Consider the following 24805-nt stretch of genomic DNA (forward strand, 5'->3'; position numbering starts at 1 on the left):
CAAACTTGGATTGAGTGCTGTGACCTAGTAGTTAACTGAATTGGCTTGCATCATAAAAATGAGATATTTTCAGAATTTGTTTTCATTAATGATTTAAAGGCGGTGGGGAGGGGATGGAGAAAGAAAGACTTTGTATATCTATATCTGTATATCTATATCTATAGATATATATTATTAACATATAATGTATTGTTTGTTTCAGGGGGTACAGGTCTGTGATTCATCAGTCTTACACAGTTCACAGCACTCAACATAGCACATACCCTTTCCAATGTCCATCACCCAGCCACCCTATCCTCACCTCCCACCCTCCAGCAACCCTCAATTTGTTACCTGAGATTAAGAGTCTCTTATGGTTTGTCTCCATTTCTGGTGTCTTCTTGTTTCATTTCTTTCCTCTCTTCCCCTATGATCCTCTGCCTTGTTTATCAAATTCCACATATCAGTGAGATTGTATGATAATTGTCTTGAAGGAAAGACAGTTTTTTATGTTGGATATTTATACTTGTTTTTCACCTTCAAAAGCCTCCAAGGGCCACATGTCAGTTTCACCTTTCTTCTAGGTCACAAATTTTTTGAGAGTGTGTCGGTATAGCTTTTTCTTTCATCGGATTTAAGGAATCCAGGAGAAAAAACATGCCATATCAATGTTTTACTAATAAGGCAGAGACAATGCAACTGTAGCTGTGAGTACAAATAAAGTAAACTTCGTCCGTGGGGCATTGGTGGTTCAGTGGTAGAATTCTCGCCTGCCACGCGGGAGGCCCGGGTTCGATTCCCGGCCAATGCAACTTTGTATTTTTTTTTTTTTTAATAAACCATGGCAGGGGTAAAAATATTTTCCCTGAAAAATTACAAACTAAAAATACTGTGAGGTATCCGAGTATGGCCGAGAAAGATCAAAGTTAACCCTCCTTTTGCAATTTCTCCTTCAGAAATTATGCCAATAGGCATGCATTTTGTTTTCTAATGACCCGAAACATCATCCTATTGGAGCCGGAGGACACTCCGACCTCAACTGATTGGGTTTTCGGGGCCGAATTGTGAGCCGCTAGTATTTGAGTGCTGAGTGTAGCCGTGTACGGAGATCAAGGCATCCTTATTGTCTTGGCAGCGATCGCTGAAAAATAACTGGAAAATTCAGAAGGCGCCAAAATTTATCGTCTTGAAATTAAATCTGAAAAAAATGTACCTTTTTTTTCAGAGTGAGCAGAGTGGCGCAGCGGAAGCGTGCTGGGCCCATAACCCAGAGGTCGATGGATCGAAACCATCCTCTGCTATCCTTGTTGTAACTCTTTTGGTTCAAAAGCAGATTTTCGAAAAAGGGAGTGAATAAAGTTGGTCACTATCAGAAAGGATCTGTGGACCAGTTCTGGATGAGTAAGAATCCCCAAGGTAATCTGTTGCAAATCCCGTTTCCTGTCTTTAACAGAGGCAAATCTCTCCAGTGTGGCTGGTTAGTGTGTTGAAATTCAGTCTCTGATTAGGGGAACATTACACCTGTTAGGGACTGAGTGCCACCCTAGCAATCGCTTTGGTATCTCGCAGGTCAGGCAAGTGTTACCATTTGTAATAACGTCTGTTACCGGCGTCTCGATATTCAAAATCGTGTTCTTTTTAGTGTGATGGCAGGTACTCCAGAGCAGTTGTCATGGAAATCAACAGAAAGGTCATTTTGTAAACTGGAAAGGTGTTATTTCTCATGGGAATATATCCAGACAAACAATCAGCGGTCGTGTAGTCGTGGCCGAGTGGTTAAGGCGATGGACTTGAAATCCATTGGGGTCTTCCCCGCGCAGGTTCGAATCCTGCCGACTACGAAGTAGTGTTTTATTTCCAGGTGTTAACACCTGCTGGACCAATTTCGGAAACTGCAAAGTACACAAAATAGCATGATATACACCGTTTTCCTGGGTATTATTATATTTCCCCGTGAAATGTGAACAGGCAGTCTAGTTCTTTAGTGTAGCAGTGGGTGAAGAACGTTTTTGAAAATGATTTTGGGAAAACACTAGGCATTTCTGAGACCACTGTATAAAGATGCTGAAAAAAAGGCCCAACGTTAATTCTTTCTTTAATTTGCTATTTCCTTATCTGAAATCCAGCTTGGGTCTGACTTCTGAAACCTTGCTTGCCTCTTACTTCTTCCGCTTGACGTTCTTGCAGGGCATTACTATCCTACTCCTGAGCACCTTTGGTGTTTTGGAATCAATATCTCAAAACAGAAATTTCCAATCTTTCCTCCTCCTGGGTCCCTCCTATCATTCCACTCAGTAAGCCAGAATTGCAGAGAGGAAGTACAGGATAGAGAATTTTCAAAACTGTTTTCAGACCTTGGCTAAATCTCATTAAAAAAACAAAGCTGTTTGCTGGATAAAACTTAACACATACACAATACTGTATATGCAACATAAATAAGAGTAAATGTAACAAAAATTTATCTTTTATTACACTTGCAATCGATCCATTACAGAATGAAGATAATCAAAAAGAAGAAAGTAAAAATACTTAGAAAAGTGAAAGTTCTTAATCCTTGAAATTACTAGAAAATTCCCATGTTATATTTAAATTTTTTCTTGCATTTTCTATATTCATACATGTCCTAAGAGATTTTTCGGTGTTGACAGTTTCTTCTATAAATCCATAGGTAGCAAATGTTCACTGTCCAGGTTAGGAATTTAGTATATGCACAGTTTAGATTTTTCCAAGAATGCGGTAGTAAGCCCTCCGTGGACCCTGGGGAAAGTTCCAGGCAAAGATGAGCTCTGTTGGATCCCCATCCCCCCACCCCCCACCCCCCCGGAGCCAGTTTATTGCCTCCTTGGATTCTGGGACTGTGACCCTTCTCCACCTGTCCCGGAGAGGTACTCAAGTGCCACTCACATGTAAAGAGCGTCCAAAAGCTTGCCTTGAAGAGCGGTCGCCTGTGGCCCCATGGTGTAATGGTTAGCACTCTGGACTTTGAATCCAGCGATCCGAGTTCAAATCTCGGTGGGACCTGTCAACCTTTTCGTGTCTTCCCCCTTAAGTTACACCTGCGCCTTGACTTGGCCAGAGACACCTGAGCCCTTGCGCACCTCACTAGCGCACCACGGTCGGCGAGGCGACGCTGTTTTCTGCGCTTTCTTCGGAATTCTACGTCGGTCCTCCTGTGCCCCTCCTCCTTCGCTGGGGAAGCAGGTTATCGTCCGAACGCCGTAAGTACTGTTTCACACCCCAGACCTCAGTTCTGGGTTCGGGTTCCATTAGTTTCTAACATGAACGTGACCTTGAGAAGCTCCTGATGCGTGTGCGCCCCAGTTGCTTTGCTCTCTGGAATACAGCAGATTTCCTATTAATATATAAGAAATTCAACTATAGTTCACAACGTGCGGAACACAATGAAAAATTCTGCATTGAATATTCAGAGATATTCCGTCAGGAGGCTGTACAATGTGGCCCCATGGTGTAATGGTTAGCACTCTGGACTTTGAATCCAGCGATCCGAGTTCAAATCTCGGTGGGACCTGCTTTGATTTTGGTGACCTCACCCCATATTTCAAATCACTATTGCATCCTAGTGTGTGGGCAGGATCATTCCACTCACGCTCTCTCCATCTAAAGAGCATCCTGTAATTCCTTACTCTCTTCTCACTTTATGAAGAATGACCTTTTTATACCACCTTTGTGTCCTTGTAGAGCCCTCACACTGACTCTCCGGGATCCCAAAGTCCATCTGATCTGCTTTAGTCTTAAGGCCCTAACAGTTTTTGTGCCAGAAACCCCTCCTTCTTTTCTACTCCTGTAGCTCCTCAAAATGTAAGGGCCGGGAGCAAAAATGTGCATAACAATTCCATCAGAAAGCTCCTGGGTAAAGGACTCTTTGGTGATCGTTTCTTGGCCTTTTGGCTAAGATCTAGTGTAGGAGTCTATGGTGAGCACTGTGGACTCTAAACCCAGTAATCTGAGTCCACATCTCTTTGGGACCTCATCATTCATCGGCAGTTTTCCTTCTGTGGTTCTCCTAACTCATTTACTCACCTTCTGGAATTCTACACATGCCATTTACTTCCAAATCCACAACCAAATCAACATAGAGTCCTTGGCCAAGAGAAAATTGTCTCTGACTACTCCCCCACCGCCCCCTTAGAATCCCTCTTCGTGCCTGTTTTTGCTTGGCCTGGTGCCTGAAGTCAGTCAGATCCACGGGCGTTAATTATGTGCTTCTGGTGATGAAGAGTTCATATGTCACAGGTCCCACCTGTGACTTTTCTTCCTACGAGGTTCATGCACATCCTCTGTAGACCTGAAAATGTCCCGACCATGGAGAGAAACCCCCACCATCATAGTCATTTGAGAGTTTCCACGGTTTGCATACCAGAGGCCCTCCTTTAATGTGTCTTCGATTGAATTTACACCCACACACCTTGAAGATCAACTGACCGGATGCAATAGTATCCATGTCTTCCCTTGAAGGTCTGTTGTCACAGAGGTCCCATGTGTGGCAATCAACCTTCTCTTTAGACATTGGACCCTAAATTCCTTCTCTTGACTCTCTTTCATTCAAGCATATCCTCCAGTGTTCTCAGTGACAGCAAAAGAAAAGCCCCCAGAAACTCCAGTGGCCTCTAAACATCGTTCTAGAAAAAGCCCTGCAAACTTCCTCGTAGCTAAGCCCCAGTCATGGCAATGTTTTAGAACATTAGAACGTTTATGTAATGTATTAATTTCCTACTGCAGCTGTAGCAAATGACCACAAATTTAGTGGCTCAAAGATCACAGTCTACTTTTCTTACAGTTCTGGAGATCAGAAATCTGAAATCAAGGTGTCAGCAGGTTTTCTGGAGACTTCAGGGAAGAATCTTGTGTCCTTGCCATGTTCAGCTTCTAGAGGACTCTTCCCTGTGTCGCCTCTTGCTTTTGCAGTCATGTTTCCTATTATTGACTCTGACCTTTCTCTGGGTATCCTTGGAAAGTCCAGGATAATCTCTTCGTCTCAACTTATTTTTAATCCTCAATTTAATCGCATCTGTAAAAGTAAGGTAATGTATTCACAGGTTCTGGGGATTGGGATTTGGGCCTTTGTTAGAAGCCATGGTGCAGTTTACCACAGCCTCCGGTACTAAACAGCACGTGTCTGTTAGTGCTCCTTGGATTGATTCTGTTCATGAGGACTTTTCTCAGAGGTAAAATTTGGATCCAGGTTCCACATGCCTTTTTTTAAAGAGGATCTTCTAGAGCAGCTCCCTGGTGTGATGATTGACATCTGAACTCAGATCTGGCAATCTTGGGGTACCTTGTGTCTCCACCTTCTCAATGGCCTTCCCTCCCAGCCACAGGCTCTCTGGGCCTTCAGGCCTTCCTGAGTTTCTTGGTTATCTATCCAGTGTGTAATTGCCAGCAGGACTGGCATGAATTACCGCAGCACTGACATTTCAAACAAGATGCTCTTCACCTTACAGTTGCTCTGGGTCTCCAGGGTGAGCATTGCTGGGTCTTTCTGCTTCAGTGTCTTTTGTGATCGGCTTTCAAGGTACGGGCTGGACTGGGGTCATCTCAGAGCTCAGCTGGGGAAGGATCCGTTTCCAGGCTCACGTTGTGTGTGGCAGGATTCAGTTGCTTAAAGGTTGTGGAACTGAGGGCCTCAGCTGCGGGCTGGTTGCTGGCTGGAGTCCAGACACTTGGACCTTACCAACGTGGCAGCTTGTTTTGTCAAAGCATGTGAGCTGAGAAAGCAACCGGAAATCACAATCTGTTGTAATCTAATCATGCGAGTGAGATCCCATCACATTTACTGTGTTCTGTAGGTTAGGAAGTCCCTGGGTTCAGCCCTCACTGAAGGGAAGGTATTTCACAAAAGTACGTTTACCACCCTGGGTTTCAAAGGCTCTAGAGATTCCGAAGCTGAACGGCCTTCTGCTATGACTGATACTTTGCAAGCATCTTTTTATTTTTTTATTTTATTTATTTTTTTTGGCTTTGTCAGTGATTGCTATATCGAGAGCAATTCCCAGTACCTCCCAATTGGGAAAGTTACTTCTAGGTGTTAGCTTTTATAGTTTTCCTTTATCTTTCTTTACAATTAAGCCAGCATTGAAGAGCTCAACTATCACTCTTCTAATATCACTCCTGACAGGTGAATCAGAATCTCACGGTATAATGCCCAGATTTGGCTATTTTCCCAAAGTTCCTCCTGGATTTGAATGTGCTGGAAGCAGCGAGGCCCACTGAGCTGATTTTTCCCTGACCACCCTATTCAGCCGGCTACCACTCCATGGCATTTGCTACTTTCTGACATAGTGTATGTTTTGAGTTTTTAATTATTTGTTGCCTATTTCTGCCTAATTCACTTTCACTAGGAGAGGGGATTTTATGCATGGTGTTCGTTCCTGTACTTAGAACAGGGCCTGGCACATAAGAGAAGCTTGATAAATATTCTTGGAAAGATTGAATCAATGAAACAATCAACGAACTCTTCAGTTTAACGCTGGTCATCGTTTTTGACCATTCCCAGCTCTAACAGCACCAAACCCAAATACATTTTTTTCTTTCCAGAAACATTTTAGAATCTGTCACTCTCTTAAGCTTAAAAACAAGTACAACTTTGTATTTTTTTGACCTGTTTACAGGTATTTATTATATTGATTTGATAATTAACATTTGCTATTTATTAAATCATTCCTTGGTACCTCCTAAGAGCCTGCAATTTGAATCCCGATCACGTCATAGAGCGGTGCGCACACACATGCAGAGTTATTATTATTATTATTTTTGTTTAATGACCTTGAATGTAGATGAGAAAGAGAAAAGCAGCCAGGGACCGCTAATGTTCTAAATTTAGCTTCATTCTATTACCTTTTTCAAGATAGAATTTATGAAGATACGAAATCACAGAATTATGCCCTCCCTTCCTGACCCAGGACAAAGTCCAGCTTTCTTGTCTCTTCCCTCAATCATCCAACAGAAGACAAATGTTACAATAAGTACCCCCCTGCCTTTTTTTTTTTCTTTTCAAATTTGAGATATAATTGACATAGAACATTGTGGGAGATGTGCAACGTGTTGATGCTTTTATATGTTACACAGCATTGCCTAACACCTTCATCGTGTCACAGAATTACCATTTCCTTTTTGTGTGATGAGAATATTTAAGACAGGGTCTCTTACCACTTTATATAATGTAATATTGTTCACTATAATCACGAGTTTGTGCATCAGCTCTCGAGAAGTCACTTATCTTCTCACAGCAAGTTTTGTTCCCTTTGACCCCCAACTCCCCAATTCCACTCCCTGCCCAGACCCCGATAACCACCATTCTACTCTGTATTTTTTTTTCTACTCTGTATTTCTAAAAGTTCAGTGTTCAGCTTTTTAAGATTCTGTATAGAAGTGAGATCACACGGTATTTGTCTTTCTGTGTCTGACTTGTCTCACTGGGCATAACGCCCTCAAGATCTAGCCACGTTGTCACAAAGGACATGTTCCTTCTTACATTGAGTAAGACTCCACTGTCTCTGTGTATCCTTGTAGTACGAATGTGTATGTGTGCACAGCTTCCTCTTTCTCCATTCATTCACTGACACTGGTGTTTCTGCGTTTTGGCTATTGTAAATAATGCTGCACCTGGCATGGGATATCTCTTAGATATCTCTTTGATATCATGAAAGAATGTTGTGTTTGGTCAACAATATGGCAAAGATATCTCATTGATAACCTGTTTTCATTTCCTCTGGATAAAAACCCAGAAGTGGGATTGCTGTCTTTAATTTTTTGAGGAACCGCCATAATGTTTTCCACAGTGGCTGCCCCAATTTCCATTCCCACCAACAGTGCACCGGGTGTCCCCTTTCTCCACGGAGTTGCTAACCTTCTTCTCTCTTGACGTTTTGGTGATAGGCATTGTAACAGACATGAGGTTATAGCTCATGGTGCTTTTGACTTGCATTTCCCTGATTACTGGTGATGTCGAGCAGGCTGGCCTGCTTTAGATGTTTTCTTTGGAGAAGCGTTGTTCTGTGAAAGGAAGGTCCATGCAAATGACCCCCGGAAACCAAAGGAGCTGGAAGACTGAAGGAGGAGGCCAACAAGTCTAGTTTGACATAGTTCTCTGACCATTTTTAAATTGGATTTTTTTTTTGTCATTACTGAGCTCTCTGAGTTCTCTCTCTATATATTTTGGATATTAACTCCTTACCCAACACGTGGTTTGCAAATATTTTCTCCCATTTCACAGCTTGCTTTTTCGTCAACTTGATTTCTTGTTGCTGTGCTGAAGCTTTCTAGCTTGATAGACTTCCCACTTGTTCATTTTTTTCTTTTGTTGTTTGTTCTTTTGGTGTCATATCTGAAAAATCGTTGCCAAAATAAATGTCAATGAGCTAACCCCCTCATGATTTCTTCTAGGAGTTTTATGGTTTCTTGTCTTATAACTCTAACTATAAGTGGATTGTCTTCAATCCATTTCGAGTAAATTTCTGTGAGTGGTGTGAGATGGAGGTCCAATTTCAATTTCTGCATGTAGTTATCCAATTTTGGATAAATTCATTATTTGAGTTATATCCAATGGGAAGGTTGTCTATGACCTTCATTATGTTGAGGTACATTCTCTCTATATCAAACTTGTTGAGAGTTTTGTTTTGTTTTGTTTTTAATCATGAAATATGTTGTGTTTGGTTAACAATATGGCATAATATGTAAAACACGAAAGGACGTTTGTATTTAAGAAAGTCTTAAAACTCCCCCTTTAACTGAGATCCTCCAAGGTCTCTCCAGGTGTGTGCCCTTCCTAGTTGCGGCAGCCACAATCCCAACTTAATCCAACTGCAGGTGTGTTCCTGGTGGTCTTTGGAGGGCATTGAAATAGGCAATAATAAAAAAAAAATGACAATAATAAATTATCTTTTTAAAATCAAATTTGCCTGTACAGAACAAACAAAACAAGTCGAAATAAAACAAAACTCTGTCCGATGGTCCTAAAATTCTTTAATAAAGCCCGAAATCTCTGGTCTGACACTTGGGACCAGTTCCAGTGGATCTGACCTTCACCTCCCAGCCCCGGCTCCTCACCAGTCCCCCGCTCGCACTCTGGGAGGTGATGGTTCTTTCTAAGAAGCGCTGATGTTCTCTACAGCAGACATCTGAGAACCCTGCCGAGGAGGATCCTGCAATAACAGGTACAATACAGCTCGTTTCATGGTGGTTTCAATGTCCATGGCCTAAAGGAGTGACGAAAACCAATTTGATTTCTAACACCAAAGCACCCATGAACTCCATTCTTCCGTCGGAGGCTGCCAGGTTTCCTGAGGAAGTGCATTTTGTTTTTACCCCCGTCCACTCCCCTCCCCCCAAACCCCTCCCTCCCGGGACTATAGTCTCTTCTTTATTATTTTTTTTTCCTTTATCAAGGCAAGAAGACCACTTACAGCACAGAGGTCTTCTTTATTAATGAAAGCATATAATCAATAACGGAGATTGCAACACGGAACCGTGCTCAGCATCGCCACATAACACTTATCTGAGACTTCTTTTGCAGGTGACGAGGTGGCCGAGTGGTTAAGGCGATGGACTGCTAATCCATTGTGCTCTGCACGCGTGGGTTCGAATCCCATCCTCGTCGGCGGCTCCCCCACTGAACCGGTGGAGTGAGGTTTTAGCTCTTGGTGAGCGAGATGACCGGCGGGCTTTGCTGGAAGCGGTTGGAGAAAAAACCAAAAACAGGCGAGACCGCTATACCTAACTTACCTCTTTAACCGTTTTACGGGGGTTTCCGGGGCTACGGCCTGCTTGGCAGTGCCGCACCAAATCCGCTCCCGCGGCGGGGGCTCAGGGCGCCCCCGGGGCCTCCACTGAGGCCTGAAACCCTGTTTGCGGACCCTGCGACTTCTCCCGCCACTGAGCTGCTCGCGCAAGAGGCCCTCAGGCCCCTGCTGCCCGCGCTCCCACCGAGGCTGCAGGCACCGCGCCCCTCGGGGTTTCCCCTACGCGCTTCCCTCGGCCCGCTCGGGTCTCCCGCCCCCCAACCGTGACCTCAGCTCTCCCAGGGGCGGTCCAGGCCTCCGAGGGGTTGTGGCGAGCGGGTGATGCTCGCGCCCCCTTCTGGCAAAAAAAAAAAAAAAAAAAAAAAAAAAAAAAAATCCTTTTGCAAGGCCCAGATCTTAGGTACTCTTCCGGTGAATTCGCAAAGAAAGGCACCATTCTCCTTTTTTGTATTTCAGTTGAATTAATTTAAATCAAAGATCTCTTACAAGCGCTCCAGCCTCTATTGGTTTCTCCCTTCTTTGGTCCTCTTCTGCCAGTTACATCTTAATTTGAGCACATAATCCCGTAAAATCTCTCCTGTCTCCTCTTTTCACTTTACTGTGAACTAGAGCAAGGGATAGGGTACACAGCGTGGGATCACAAAATTCGAAGGGACTGTAGAGATGATGTATCTAGAACGCCCCCCCTCTAGCACCTGTCTCAGGTGATGTGGAAACGGAGGCAGAAACCAAACTAATTGTTTTAGAAAATCATATAACGAGGCTTTCCTTATTACGGTTCATGGAAACCAAGTTCTTTCAAATCACCTAGTTAGGGTGATGAAATCTTTCCAACATGTTCAAATCCTGCGACTGACTGTGGCTTTTGATATCTAGAAAATTCTTCTGAAGAACATTTGTCATGATCCAAAGCCTCATGAAGATTGAGGCTTACAAAAGCATGAAATTTGAAGCAATATCTGATTTTGAATTTCATCTAACAATATCTGGTTTATATGATATACATAGTTTGAAGATGGTTTACAAAGTCCTAAATAAAAGAAGACCACTAAAAATGATATAATGTTAAAAAAAATCACGATGGAAAAAAATTAAAAAAAAAAGATTTTATTTATTTATTTGACAGACAGAGATCACAAATAGGCAGAGAGACAGAGGGGGAAGCAGGTTCCCCCTCCTAGCAGAGAGCCCAATGAGGGACTCGATCCCAGGACCACGTGATCATGACCTGAGCTGAAGGCAGAGGCTTTAACCCAGGGAGCCACCCAGGTGCCCCCCACAATGGAAAATATTGATAACATTCTTAAATAAAAATTTAAGACTGTCACATGGCCCAAGACAGCACATATCTCAACAAAAACATAGCATGTTAAGATACGGCAAACTGGAAATTTTTGTCACTCCTGTGACATGCAAAGATTATCTCCAGCTTTTTAACCCATCTCCCCTTAACCTGGCTAGGTGATGGATGAAAGGAAGATATCACAAAACTGTTCATTGTCCTTATGTCTGTGATAATTAGTGCTTCAAAATTCAAGATAATTGATCTTCTGCCAAAGACTATATGAGGGACACTATAGTTGAACAAAGTTGGATATATTGTCTTGTTGCAATGAGGGAGGCAAAAGATCACAGTGATCTAGCAAGTGACTCAGTAACTCTATGATTGGTTGGTTATCTTAATAATTCTTGTGTGGAAGGTGAGAAGATCCAAGTAGGACACATGATTATGGACAGTGTTTTTGTTTTTATCTTGCTTCCTGGGGGTCACAGAATGGCCTTGCCATTAAAATTATTTAAAATTATTTATGTTCCACAGGAATTGACCAGGGCTTAGCTGTGAGGGCCAGGCCAGCTCCTGGCAACATCAAGGCTGAGCTGTGAGTGTCAGACCTGGGCCCGAGTGTCAGGCACTGCTCTTCTCTTTCTCAAAATCCATGTAATTCATACACTTGGGAACTCATTTTTAAGATGAAATGCAATAAGGTGTAAGATAATAGGAAAGGATGAATGATTTCTAGAATTTGTAAATCTGCATTGACTCCTCAAATGACTAAAGTATTGGCCTCAGTTTTTCACTCCTTCCTGTATCCAAGCCCTTTGTCTAGTAACTTCTCCATTGCTTTTCAAGAGGTGGAGTGTCACCCCTGGCCTATGGGCTGGGGCATGAGGTTGACTTCGATCAATGGGATATTAGTAGACATGAGTCAGGCTGGGCCTTTAAATATGTTTGCACTGTTGAGCCTGCTTCACACACATCTGCTGTCTTTATGATTTCAGTTCTTTCTAGAGTATATCCTTTTTCTGGTTTATAAAAGGATACTTAGTGTACATGGTACGTTTTGTGATGAAGGGACAGTGAGTGGCTTCACATGACATTAACACATAGCAATTGTTTTTAGTCTGAGAAATCTCAATGCATGGGAACAAATGCTCAAGCCCCAACTCTGTACAATTTGGACTCGACAGCTGACTAGGGAAAACCAGAGTCATACCGGACATCTAAAAAAGAGGCTGGGGAAAGGAAGATGTAATTATTATCTTGTTTTAATTTCATTGCTTTCACCCAGTGAAAGCATCCTTCATGTGATCTGAAGTGTGTTTCACCATGAAGCCAAGAATTGGAAATTACTTTTTCTTCATCGTAAATTATTAAATTCAGCTATTTAGGCACAAAAATGTGTCTTTGTGTATTTTGTGCAGCTGTTTTCTCTGTTTTCCTGCTTGCCTACACGCTCTGTAAGCAGCTGGGCTCTTTTCATGACCTTATGTTTTTCTGTTCTGTAATTTAGGTTTGAATCTGGGCTGTTGTCATCCTTTTTTGACAGCAACAAAAGCAAAGGAAAAAGAGAAGTTAAGAAGGAAAAGGAGGGGAAGAGTGAAAACCAGTAACACAGACTTCAGCAGCCAGATCTTGCAAGGAAGTGCAGACTCAGACTAGAAGACCAACGTGAAGGAAAAGAGGGGGAGAGGAGAAGCAATAATCTCCCACTGTCCTGGCCCCTGGGGTCTGGCCTTGGTCTGGGACTCAGCAAATCTGAGAGAGCGGTCTGTTTACAGACCTGAGTTCCCTTGAAACTGTGAAAATGAAACTCAGGCTCTTAAAATCCAAATTTGAGGAGAGCTTGGGAGCCCTCAGTTTCTGGGACGGCCTTGCTCCAGTTTTGACTCTCAGCCTGTCTTAGTCTTGACACTGGTTCTCCCCAGGTCTTTGAGAAGGACCTCTTTAGAGTTTGAACTGGAGGGGATTATGCTGAGCGAAATAAGTCAATCAGAGGAAGACAATTATCATATGTTTCATTCATATGAGGAATATAAGAAACAGGGCAGAGGACCGAACATTGGGGAAGGGAGGGAAAACAGAGTGGGAGGTCATCAGAGAGGAGAAAAGACCATGAGAGATTCTTAACTCTAGGAAACAAACTGAGGGTTGCTGGAGGGGAGGAGGGTGGAAGGATGGGGTTGCCGGGTGATGGGCATTAAGGAGGGCACCTGATGTGATGAGCACTGGGTGTTATATGTAAGTGAAAAATTATTGAACGCGACATCTGAAACTACTGGTGTACTAGAAGTTGGTTAGTAGAATTTAAATTAAAAACAAAAAAAAATTAAAAAAAAATTAGAGTAGGAAAAAAGAAACGGGTTTGGAAAACAGGTAACAAGCGATTCTTCCCAGCACGTGAAATACAGTAATTTGGGGGAGCGCATAAGAAAGACTAACCACGAAGGGATTCGAACCCTCAATCTTCTGATCCGAAGTCAGACGCCTTATCCGTTAGGCCACGTGGTCCCCAGGTGTGGTTTTTTTGCGGCAGCACTTAGAAACTATAATGAACTTTCCGACCCGTCCCGAGTTGTCAAAGAGCACCCCGGCCACCCGCGCTTCTCGCTATTGAAGAAAGGGAAACGAGATGATCAGGGTTATTTGGGGCCACCGAGTCGGGACCCAGGAAGGGTAGGAACTGACAATTATTTCGGTCTTGGGTCCTCCAGGGGGAGAAAAGTCATGGACATTACCACTCCTGAGCAGAAAAGCTGTTCATGGCACCTGAAAGCTGCCAAAATACTGCATATTGTCCGCATTCACTATTTTGAGACTCTAGGTCCTTGGAAGGTCCTCCTGACAGTTACGGTGCAAACCGCACCCAGAAGGCAAGTCTTGGCATCTGCACCATTTTCTTTCTCGCTGTCCTGCATGGATACCTGCAGGGTCCACTTCTCATACTCCTCTGGGACTTTCTTGGATTGTTGTAATGTGACATCAGAGCACTTTCCCCCGTGTGTCTCCATCTGTTTGGAGAAGAATAGCAATCTTTGGTTGGCGTTTCAGGAGGGGTGTAGAATGGTCCAAGGTCATTAGTGTTATCTGAGGCTTCCACATATTAAGGAGTAAACACTCTAGTAGGATTACAAAAATTTCGACTGTTAACAATTCTTACAGTTAATAGATGATTCAACCCAAAAATGTGTTGCAATAAAATCATTCTTTGTATGGAGAAGATATTTATAGAGTTTATAATGTTTTGTAGAGCGCTTGGCCCAGTAAAGTGATAGAGATTTCAAGTTACATTTTGGATGACTTTTTTTGAGTTTATCAGTGAATCTGTGTGACCTCATGCACCTTGTTTGAGGATAATGTCGACTATCTACGCATATCGAATTACCTTAATTTTCTTAAATCCCAGGCCTTGGGAGCTTTGGCCCTCTTGGCTCATTTGTGATGTTAAATTAGCAGTTTCTGGAGCACAGAAGTGGAGTCTTTTATACAGTCTTTTTTTCCCTATCCACAGAATTACATCTGGCAAATAGTAGGAGCAATAAAAACATGCTGAATTTCTCAAATACATGTATTTTTGAATTTTGCTGTCATTTTTAATATGGGTATTATTTAACTCAAAGATTCTTTTATCCTGTGAAAATCTGATTATGGACTTGTTCTCTTCCTCTTTCCCTGGAAGCAGGAAGATGGTGACTAAACCATCATGGTTAGTGTTGGGTTGAGTGGTAAGAGGAGATCGCCAAGGCTCAGTCACCAACCCAGTGGAGGGAGACACAATCTTCAGGAAGATCACTGGCAAGGATCTCCAGCCAAAAGAATTCTTGAGGATGACTGGTGTCTTGGTGCCAATGACCTTTCCCCTCAAGCGTCAATGTCCTTTCTGGGGATACCTAAGAAACAGATATCCCAGATATCTGTAGCAGAAGATCATGATGAAAGCCTTGGACAGTTAATGATTATTGACGAGAAATGTGCTGCTGATATGGGCCTGGTTATGGCCGTGAATGATGGTTGGGGCGGGGGGGAGTCAATCCATCTATCATTTCAACTGCATGTTTTTGGAGGTGGGCAGATGACTTGGCTTCCTGGTTTAGTGGGCTAAAGGGATCATTTTCTCTTCTCTCTGAAGTGATCAAGTTTGCAAGTTCCAATATGTTAGTCTGCTTACTTGTGCCTGTATATGTTGAAGTTGAAGTTGAAGAAATAATTTTTAAAAACCCTATAAATTATAAAAGACATTATTGTATAGTTTATGATAAAAACAAATAAAAAACAAAGACACAATCAAAGACCAGACCATAAACTTGAAAACTGCAGAGATTTTTTTTTTTTAAAGATTTTATTTATTTATTTGACAGACAGAGATCACAGGTAAGCAGAGAGGCAGGCAGAGAGAGGGGGGAAGCAGGCTCCCTGCTGAGCAGAGAGCCCGATGCGGGGCTCGATTCCAGGATCCTGAGATCATGACCTGAGCAGAAGGCAGAGGCTTTAACCCACTGAGCCACCCAGGTGCCCCCTGCAGAGATTTTTTTTGTTTCTGGCTAGAAAATTTGATTGTATTACTCCTCTGATCAAACTTGGTGATAGTTTCTTACTGCCCATAGAGGAATAAAATCAAAAGCTGTTTGCACTGCATATTAACTTCCTTATGATTGTCCCTTTCCTTGTCTCTTCTTCCACAGCTCAGTATTATGTTGGAAGACCTAAAATTTCAAGGACTCCTTTGACATCTTTGAATCTTACAGGGCCCTAAACAGTCCTAGGAATTCACCTGTTCTCATAGGATATGCCTTCTACCTCGCTGATTCCTCTATCAATCAGACCAGGTGCATCCCAGCCCCTCAGCCTAATGGATTTCGCCTCTCTGTTGGTTCTGGAAGGAAGAAAATAAGCCAGTTCCATCTTTTGGTGGAAGCCAGTGGTCACTCTTCTCTGTCTGCTACAAAGCTTACCTCCCACAGCCCTTGCTGGTCACTCGGGAGTGTGACCTTAGCCAACTTGCGTGCCATGCTTTGCCCTCCCCCTCCAGGCTGTGAGTATATGTGACTGGTAAACAGCTACCCATCTCATCTGCCCAGTGTTGAGCAAGGTGTGTCCGGCCATCTGGCATTGTTTAGGGCAGAGGACCGCTCCTTCAGCTATAGGGTGAATGGGAGATGATCAGAATACAACCATTTTACTTTTCTCCCCAAATCCGTCTCCTCCAATCTCCCTCACTGCCATGCTTGAGCACACTGAATGTTTTGTAGTTCTCTAGAGACCCTTAAGTGTTATGCCTCCTTGTATTTATTTATTTGTTTATTTCCCTATCTAGAAACCTCTTCTTGTCTACCTTGCCAACCTCTTACTCATTCTAGTTTCAACTCTAAATCTGCCACCTTTTCCAAATTGGTGCATTGTCAGCGCAAAGGTAATGCAGCAAACCTATTTTACGCAAGTTTTCACAGATGTCTGTAGCCATGGTGATGACCCTTGGTCACACTCTGTAAACTAAAATACTGGAATGTTCACTTAATTACTGCATCATGATGCTATCCTGTGTACCTGAAGCAGTGGGTCACTATGAACCAGGTTGTCAGAATACTTAATCAGAATATCTCTCTCCTGCTGTGTCTGCACTTTCCCCTGTGCTGTAATAAATCTTAACTTTGAGTATACGTTCAGTCATGGGAGTCCTTCTAGAAATTCATCCAATTACTGGTTGATCATGGGGCTATCAGGAACAATCATTTTTCCTTATTCTCACTACATTTGGTGTATAATCTTTTAAAAGAAATGTCTTATTCTACTATACATACTTGTTTGAAAGCATGTCTAGACTGTAGGCTACTTAAATACTTTTCTTTGTGCTTAGCACAGTATCTGACACATAAATATCTGAATAGGGATCTTTTCTGAGAAATATATAAAACATACACTTTAAAAAATGAGCATAGATAACAGTCCTGTTAGAGACTGCAAAAGAAGGCAGCAGCGACCACATAAGTGGTTTTCTCAGGTCAGAGTTCCATCGTGGCCACCAAAACTTTACACTCTGGCTCAGACTGTTATTTATTTACTTCGAAGATTAAGACTCTCGAATCGCAAAGGTTTGGCGCTGGGATGGCCCGGTAGATTTCTTGTGTATCTCTCTAGCCCCATGGCTACAAATACCTAACAAGTGGGGCTTTCTGAATTACGTATAGAAGATTAAATTTATCTGGACTTCCATCCCTGCCCTCACTGCCACACTCAGCTTATTTTAGCGTTTCCCCGGCTTCCTAGGGCAATGAGATTGTCGTGATCACTGGTGGCAACTATAGCACTATCACTTGGGCAACCCCTAGAAATAACGTTTATTATGGGAAGACATATTAGTTAATAATAATTGTCCTTTGCCGACGTTCTGTTTATCTCTAGAGAATGTAAACAGTTTCACGTTTATTTTCAGGAAGTAATTTAAACTCCGGAGTTAGACAAAACAAAACAAAACAAAACAAAACAAAACAAAACAAAACAAAACAAAACAAAACAAAACAAAACAAATTCTAGCTCTGTTTTCTTTCCGTGTCGTGACACTAAGCTATAGAACTTCAACTAAGATGGTGTAGTAGCAAAAACCGAGCTAGCAGAGGATGGTTTCGATCCATCGACCTCTGGGTTATGGGCCCAGCACGCTTCCGCTGCGCCACTCTGCTCCTCGGAACGCTGCTTTCCTAGTAATACTCTTAACTGTGTTCTGAGGTTATTCCTCCTATTCGAAGAACCCACGCACGGTCTTCTGTTTGCTTCAACCCTTCGGCTCCCACGAGCTGCCAGTTCTCTTAGAAGTAATATCGCTACCAGAATCAAAGAAAGAACAAAGGCGCAGAGAAGGCAACATGAGCACCCTGTTACGATTTCGGACGCAGAAGAGAGGTGGCAGGATACACAAGAGAGAATGACAAGCTTTAATCAACAGGGAAGGAAGGCGGGCTTCCGCGCGGCGGGCGAACATTCCGCTTCGGGGACCCTGACCAGGCGCGCGTTCGCCTTTGGGAAGAACACTCTCCGGGCTTGATGACGGAGGTGCCGTCTGGACGCGTGAGCCCGGCGCCGAGGCCGGCTGAAGGAAGGGCCGGTCCTCGGGCGCAGGAAGGCCGGGGGCGCCCAGGCCCACGCAGACGCCTGCGAGATCGCACAAGGCACGCCATGCGGCAAGACAGTCAGTGCCTAACGCTCCTTTCTTTAGTCTGACGCGGTTCAGGGGTCCGAAATCCCCAGGCGGGGACTCAGGGCGCTGTAGCTGTCCCTGCAGAGGGCACGGTGGCCGAGGGGGAGGGGGAGGCGGAGGCTGTCCGCCCGCGCCCAGCCTCCGTGACGTCACCGAGCTCGCCGCGGGGGGCGGGGCCGGGCAATGGCCGTTCCCGCGCGCGCGCTTTCAGTCTTCAATTAGGTCCGCAATCCGCACATATAAGGCGATTGCCCTCACTATTGCTAAGCATTTTTCGAGAGTTCTTTCAGCGTTGTAGTCATGTCTGGTCGTGGTAAAGGCGGAAAGGGCCTGGGCAAGGGGGGCGCCAAGCGCCACCGCAAGGTGCTGCGCGACAACATCCAGGGCATCACCAAGCCCGCCATCCGGCGGCTGGCCCGGCGCGGCGGCGTCAAGCGCATCTCCGGCCTCATCTACGAGGAGACCCGCGGGGTGCTCAAGGTGTTCCTGGAGAACGTGATCCGCGACGCCGTCACCTACACGGAGCACGCCAAGCGCAAGACGGTCACGGCCATGGACGTGGTCTACGCGCTCAAGCGCCAGGGCCGCACCCTCTACGGCTTCGGGGGCTAAAACCGATCTCACCCGCCATGCTTCTCATCCAAAAGGCCCTTTTCAGGGCCGCCCACATGTGTCTTGAGAGAGCTGCAACCTTCCTTATTCCGTTTTAAGCCTTGGTGTTTGATCCTTTAAAACTTACCGAGAGTTATAGAGATTACGGTTGTTGCTTGGTGTGTTGACTTACCCGATTGCTTTCGAACTCGGGAGTTCACTTCATTGTACTGTCTTTGTTTCGCGGCAGTCGGGTCTGTTTAAGCCGCCCCCAGAGCGTGTTTGTGGCGGCAGAGATCTCACGTGGCATTGTCTGCTTTCCCACGGGGTCGCCTCTGTTCTCGAGTACCTCGGGGATAGAAGTGCACGCTCGGATCTTGATGTCTAGGAAGTGGGGATACCGGGCGGGCAGGCTGCGGGCCGGCCTTCCCCGCCGGGCTTCCGTGCCCAAGATGGCGGGGCGGGCGAGGGACAAAGGGAGCAGGCCAGCGGCGCCGGGCGGCGGGGGAACAAAGAAGAGTTCCCGCAGAACGGCCGGCTCCGCCCCGGTCTCGGGTTGGCCGCGCTTTTCCCGCGGGCTCGGAGGTCCCGGAGGCACTCCTGGGGGTGGGGTGGGGTGGTGATACACTCGCGGGGAGACAGCTAGTGTTTAGCATAGCCTCCGAAATTTTCTGAGTTTGAAAACCTCACGTAGATAAGGTTGTTACGTAATGAGTGGGACTTTTTAAAACCTGTACATACAGGCATCGGGATTCTTCACCCCAAATTACTAAGTGTAGGGAAGGAAATAGCCCTCTTCCTTGAAGGTCTTCTAGCTGGATTAAAATTTACACGAGACGTATGAACAGGAGAAAAAAATGCAGTTTTATTACCTGCGTGCAGAGGCCCAATAATAAAATTGAGACACCAAACGACTGAGGCAGGCAGTTTTTGTACCTTTTAGAAGACAATACATCGGTGAGGAATTATAGGATTAAAAACATGTAAATTAACCTTTAATATAACTTTTTTTAAACCTTTATATAATTTTTAAATTAAAATTTACTGCACCGACCTTACTTTCACTTTTACAAAGAGTAGGGAAAATAGAGAATAGAGAAAACTGGGACAGACTGATGATACTAACCATAGATGAGCATTTGGAAACCAATGATTTGTTTGAGTCCTTCATTTCAACATTCAAAAAAGTGTCTCTGAATCAGCTCAGCTAATTGGGGAGGAGGGACAGGGTTAAAGCAGATTTCCTGACAATGTTCCCTATAATTATATCTACTTCTCACTTCCTGGTTTTAAGCCTTATAGTCTATTATCATAAGTAATCCACACATACATGTTATTAATAGAATATTATGAAATAATCCACACAATGAAATTTCTACTTAATATTTTCCAGCAAAGCATCCTTTACATTTTCTTTTTTTAAAGATTTTATTTATATTTGACAGAGAGAACAAGCAGGGGGAGTGGCAGGCAGATGGAGAGGAAGAAGCAGGACCCTGCTTAGAGGAAGTAGGACATGGGGCTCCATCCCAGGACACTGAGATCATGACCTGCGTTGAAGGCAGGCCCTTGGAGCCAAAGGCAGGCCCTTAACTACCTGTGCTACCCAGGTGTCCTCCTGTACATTTTTTTTTAAGGCAAACAACCAAGCAGATATCAATCAATAGATGAATTATGATGTAATCAGGCATAATCACACAATCTAACATTGCTCCTAAAACAAATGAGTTTTAGCCACATGTAACAATATGGCAACTCATTGTTCCCTGATAAAAGCAATTCCCAGAAACTAGATGCAGTGTAATACTGTCTTGATCCACCTAGGCTAATTATGCTGTGATGAACAATCCCCAAATCCCAGTGATTTACTATGATAAAGGTTCATGTGTTGCTCGTAATGTTTGACTATGCGTCATTTATTTGGTATAAAGATTTCTTATTTCGAGGTTATCTGATTTTCCTTTGAGTGTAATTAGGATAGTTCTTTTATGAAGTGAGATTGATAGCAGTCTTCTAAGTTGTTGGCAACACAGCAGCAATCTTAAGCGTGGCCCTAGAATTCCCTAGTCTGGGAAAGGTTATGGACGGCAATTTCACGATTCTCTTCTTGCTTTAAAAGTGCAACTCCTTTTCTGAAGATGATTCTTCAGACTGGCCAGACGCTACAGTGAAATTAGGCAAAGAAAACTGGAGGCATGAGAACAAAACAGGAATAAAAAGTTCCTACTTAGCTCTTGTGTGAATTTCCAGGGTCCCTTCCTTATAACTCAACATCCTGTTCAATGAGGTACCCTTAGTACTAGTAAGACATGAGGAAATCCCTGGAAAATGAGACACATGTTGCTTGAATTGGCAGGCAGAGGCCTGGAAGTCTCACAGCCCAGGTTGTCCTCTAAAGAGTTCACAGGGTCCAGAGATATTCTAAGGAGTGGTTTAGACTCTTAGTAGGGGGATATAGATCGCTCATCCTTCCAGACAAGGAAATCTAATTAGTGTCACTTGCTGGTAGTTTTTGTGGCCTACTGCCTTGTTCAAAGCCTCAAGACTCAGATTCTAATATGGGCAGGACCACGGGCACCTTCCCGTGGGACCTGGGCACACTTCAACCAGAGGCTTTAGCTACAGTTAATATTTTGGGAGACTTTCCTCTGAGTAAGTACTGTCCTAAATGCTTTACTATGTTTTTTTACTGATCATTCTGCAATTTCATGGTAGTTACTGTTCATTATTCCCATTTTAGAGGTAAGGAAATGCTCGGGAAGGTTTAAGAAACTGGCCCAAATTTAGCATTGAAACAGGCCATCAGGAATGTATCATGTCCTAAGGGATTCTTCCTTAAGACACGCTTGTATATATCTTTTCATGAACTGTTTTCAAATGCACTTAAAATTAGCTTTGGAGAGCCTGAAATGGATGCCTTAATTACCTGTGGGGCTTAGAGAATCTTCTTCACAAACCCCATTACAAACCCGAGTCACTTACGTAGGAAACGGTCGGGGTTCAGAGTTGATGTCCAAGAAAGAATTCTTGAGACGTCTTTGGTGCAAAAAGGTGGTTTTATTAAAGCACGGGGACAGGACCCCTGGGCTCAAAGAGCTGCAGTGGGGCCGTGAGGCTTGGCCCATTATATGCTTTCAAGTTGGGAGGGGGTAAGGGACAGCACAAGCTTTCAAGATATTTTGGAAAGACGGTTTTCAGGACCTTGAGGGAGCTTGCTATTGTTAGGAAAAAGTCATTTATTACTACTTAGTAAAAACTCATTCATGAGACTCTTCAGATGTATTATCAGTGGATCATATGTTTGGAGAATGATCGCTAACAGATATCTTGGTGGGGGTAGAGAAAAAAGTTTCCAAGGGAATTTTTATGTATTGAAGTAGACTTACAGGATTCTGGGGCATTGCCATAATGTTAAGCTAAGATTGCCTCTGGCAAGGTATTAACGTGGAGGCAGCTGAGCTCCCAGAGGAAGGTCACTCTACCTGCTTCAAGGACTTGTCAATAGGCTGTAGGAAGTAAGGAAATTTAATTTTTTCTTTTGCCTTGCTTTTCTTTTCCCATATCACTTATATTAATGTTCATAGAGATCTACTTTGTAGAGATTTGTAGATAAAGACATGTAGCTAATAAGGAGAAGCAGATTTCTGAGCTGTTATACATTGCCACTGCTCATGGTTTTTCCCCCCTACAGCACAGTGCTCAGAAAAGCCAAAGTTGCTGCTCAGTGATCCTTAGTTTCCATATCTTGTTTTATACTTTGGCTGGTTTAAACTGTGCTATGCATCAAAGCACAAGTGTTATCTCCTGGTGAGTTTTACTTTTCTTTTATTCTAATGGTCAGTTTTCCCTCTGATCCTGTTACCCCATTCCTATGATTGCAACCGGTCTCTAGTTTGAGAAAAAGTCAACAGTCCTTAGATGGGGATTCAGATCCCATTTTTACTTATTTATGTAAGGGGCTACTTAACCTTAATTCCTCAGGTCATTCCCTTGTAAAATGGGAGATTCCATTTTGTATGACTGCGGGCTGAAATCAGGCAAAGGACAAGCACACGAATGGTAATTCCTTTTTAACTCTTCTCCCTTAAAATCCCAGGGAATGAGGATGTGACTGAGAACAAGATCATTGGGGACACGGAGAGGTTTAGGAAGAACTCTGGGACTCCATGGGGCTGAGGAGTGAAGAGGCTGAGAAATTGAGGCAGATCCCTCTCTTTTAATGCCTCCCCCGCAACCCCCACCACCCCACCCCCCTCACCCCCCACCCCCGCGCGCCAAACCACAGATGGGAGACTTTCACTTGCTTCCTGCCCCTTAATGTTTTCCAGTTGTAGGGAGTGTCTCTTAAACCCCTGTGTATTCAGCCGGGTAGAAAACTAGTGGAAAAATTTCTGACCTTGCCAAGAGGCAGTATTTAGCTACGTTAAAATGTGCGGTGAAGAACTTAGTGGAAATGGAAGGACGCGGGTTTGAGAGACTGGCAGACACCCACTGTGGTTTAGAAATGCAAGTTGCAGACAGTACCCTGCTCCATTAGATGCCGCTGTAGCCACTCGCAAGCTCACAGAAAGTTAACGGGGGGGGGGGGGGGTAGTTTCGTTTTCTCAAGAATGCTTACTCTCTTGTTTTGATTTAGCGCGACTCAAAACCAGGAGAACGGTTTTCCCCTACTTACTACCGATCTAAAGTAATGGGAGAACGAAAACTGAAAACGGAAAAGCCCTCTCTCGAGGTGGGAGCATCGTAGGTGTATTGCTTTTAGTAGCTATGGAGTAGCGAAGCAGAATGCATGGTACTCTTGGTTACTCACAGATTTATTTCTTGGTGATTATCTCATGCCGTAAACTTGTGTTCCCAAATAGTTATTAGCGGCCAAAATTAAATATTGTTTGTTCTCCTATTTTCACCAAGCTTGTAAAGTTACAGCTCTTTAAGTGACAACGTGGGTGGCTCTTAAAAGAGCCTGATGACGCTGGTGCTACTGAAGATGACAAGTTTACTTGGAGCTGGTATACTTGGTGACGGCCTTGGTGCCCTCGGACACGGCGTGCTTGGCCAGCTCCCCGGGCAGCAGCAAGCGCACGGCCGTCTGGATCTCCCTGGACGTGATGGTCGAGCGCTTGTTGTAGTGCGCCAGGCGGGACGCCTCGCCCGCGATGCGCTCGAAGATGTCGTTGACGAACGAGTTCATGATGCCCATGGCCTTGGACGAGATGCCCGTGTCGGGATGCACCTGCTTCAGCACCTTGTACACGTACACCGAGTAGCTCTCCTTGCGGCTGCGTTTGCGCTTCTTGCCGTCCTTCTTCTGCGCCTTGGTCACCGCCTTCTTGGAGCCCTTCTTCGGGGCCGGAGCCGACTTGGCGGGTTCAGGCATAGTACTGATAAAGCGCTTCTACCACAAAACGAAAGATGCACGCCCACGGCCCAGCGCCCTCCTATTTATTTGGTGTGCATGCAAATTAGGGATTGCAGAATTGAGCTTTCTGATTGGTTTTTGAAATATCCTAAATCCTGATAGGCTCCTTGATTATCCTAAACTCTCATTGGCTCTTCCTCCATATATCCAACTTTAAGTAAATTGACCTTGCAACCGTAAACGCCCTATGTAAATTAGGAGGATGGTTGATTTGGATGGGCCTTTTGATTGGCTGGAGTTGTGTTGGGCCCACGGCATAGGCTGCTTTACCAAACCGCCGCAGACTATAATAGTCTAGCTTCTTGCCCACTGAGCCGCTCGTTTTTGCTTTTTGGTGCGCCGTTTTTTGCTGACTATGTCTGGACGCGGGAAGCAGGGCGGCAAGGCGCGCGCCAAAGCCAAGACGCGCTCGTCGCGGGCCGGTCTGCAGTTTCCGGTGGGTCGCGTGCACCGCCTGCTCCGCAAGGGCAACTATGCGGAGCGGGTCGGGGCCGGCGCGCCCGTGTATCTGGCGGCCGTGCTTGAGTACCTGACCGCCGAGATCCTGGAGCTGGCGGGCAACGCGGCGCGCGACAACAAGAAGACGC

General features: G+C 44.4%; 3 protein-coding genes and 8 non-coding genes across 11 annotated transcripts in view; 8 read left to right on the forward strand and 3 right to left on the reverse strand.

The window, feature by feature from the left end:
- Nucleotides 1-719: 719 nt before the first annotated feature.
- Nucleotides 720-790, forward strand: TRNAG-GCC. The gene has a single exon. It is a non-coding gene; the product is annotated as a tRNA-Gly (tRNA).
- A 418-nt stretch (nt 791-1208) lies between these two features.
- TRNAM-CAU lies at nt 1209-1280 on the forward strand. Its single transcript has one exon. It is a non-coding gene; the product is annotated as a tRNA-Met (tRNA).
- Nucleotides 1281-1737: 457 nt separating this feature from the next.
- Nucleotides 1738-1820, forward strand: TRNAS-UGA. Its single transcript has one exon. It is a non-coding gene; the product is annotated as a tRNA-Ser (tRNA).
- Nucleotides 1821-2928: 1108 nt separating this feature from the next.
- Nucleotides 2929-3000, forward strand: TRNAQ-UUG. Its single transcript has one exon. It is a non-coding gene; the product is annotated as a tRNA-Gln (tRNA).
- A 436-nt stretch (nt 3001-3436) lies between these two features.
- TRNAQ-UUG lies at nt 3437-3508 on the forward strand. Its single transcript has one exon. It is a non-coding gene; the product is annotated as a tRNA-Gln (tRNA).
- A 6005-nt stretch (nt 3509-9513) lies between these two features.
- Nucleotides 9514-9595, forward strand: TRNAS-GCU. Its single transcript has one exon. It is a non-coding gene; the product is annotated as a tRNA-Ser (tRNA).
- Nucleotides 9596-13454: 3859 nt separating this feature from the next.
- Nucleotides 13455-13527, reverse strand: TRNAR-UCG. The gene has a single exon. It is a non-coding gene; the product is annotated as a tRNA-Arg (tRNA).
- A 4094-nt stretch (nt 13528-17621) lies between these two features.
- On the reverse strand, nt 17622-17693 carry TRNAM-CAU. The gene has a single exon. It is a non-coding gene; the product is annotated as a tRNA-Met (tRNA).
- An 815-nt stretch (nt 17694-18508) lies between these two features.
- LOC111162609 overlaps nt 18509-24805 on the forward strand; it is a 207498-nt gene continuing 201201 nt past the window's right edge. Inside the window, exon 1 of the mRNA XM_022527121.1 lies at nt 18509-18794. Within this exon, the coding sequence (XP_022382829.1) occupies nt 18509-18794 (286 nt within the window). The remainder of the gene's footprint in view (nt 18795-24805) is intronic.
- Nucleotides 23709-24176, reverse strand: LOC111138545 (histone H2B type 1). Its single transcript, XM_022490563.1, has one exon. The coding sequence runs from the start codon at nt 24174-24176 to the stop codon at nt 23796-23798; it is 381 nt and encodes a 126-aa protein (XP_022346271.1). The 3' UTR covers nt 23709-23795.
- LOC111138581 (histone H2A-beta, sperm-like) overlaps nt 24574-24805 on the forward strand; it is a 17659-nt gene continuing 17427 nt past the window's right edge. Inside the window, exon 1 of the mRNA XM_022490600.1 lies at nt 24574-24803. Within this exon, the coding sequence (XP_022346308.1) occupies nt 24574-24803 (230 nt within the window). The remainder of the gene's footprint in view (nt 24804-24805) is intronic.

Source organism: Enhydra lutris, unplaced genomic scaffold (genome assembly GCF_002288905.1).
Source record: "Enhydra lutris kenyoni isolate GAN:26980312 unplaced genomic scaffold, ASM228890v2 scaffoldscaffold93, whole genome shotgun sequence".
NCBI classification, from domain to species: Eukaryota; Metazoa; Chordata; class Mammalia; order Carnivora; family Mustelidae; genus Enhydra; species Enhydra lutris.

Coding starts and splice junctions, on each gene's coding strand:
- LOC111138545 (XM_022490563.1), bottom strand. CDS start 24,176: ATGCCTGAACCCGCCAAGTCGGCTCCGGCCCCGAAGAAGGGCTCCAAG.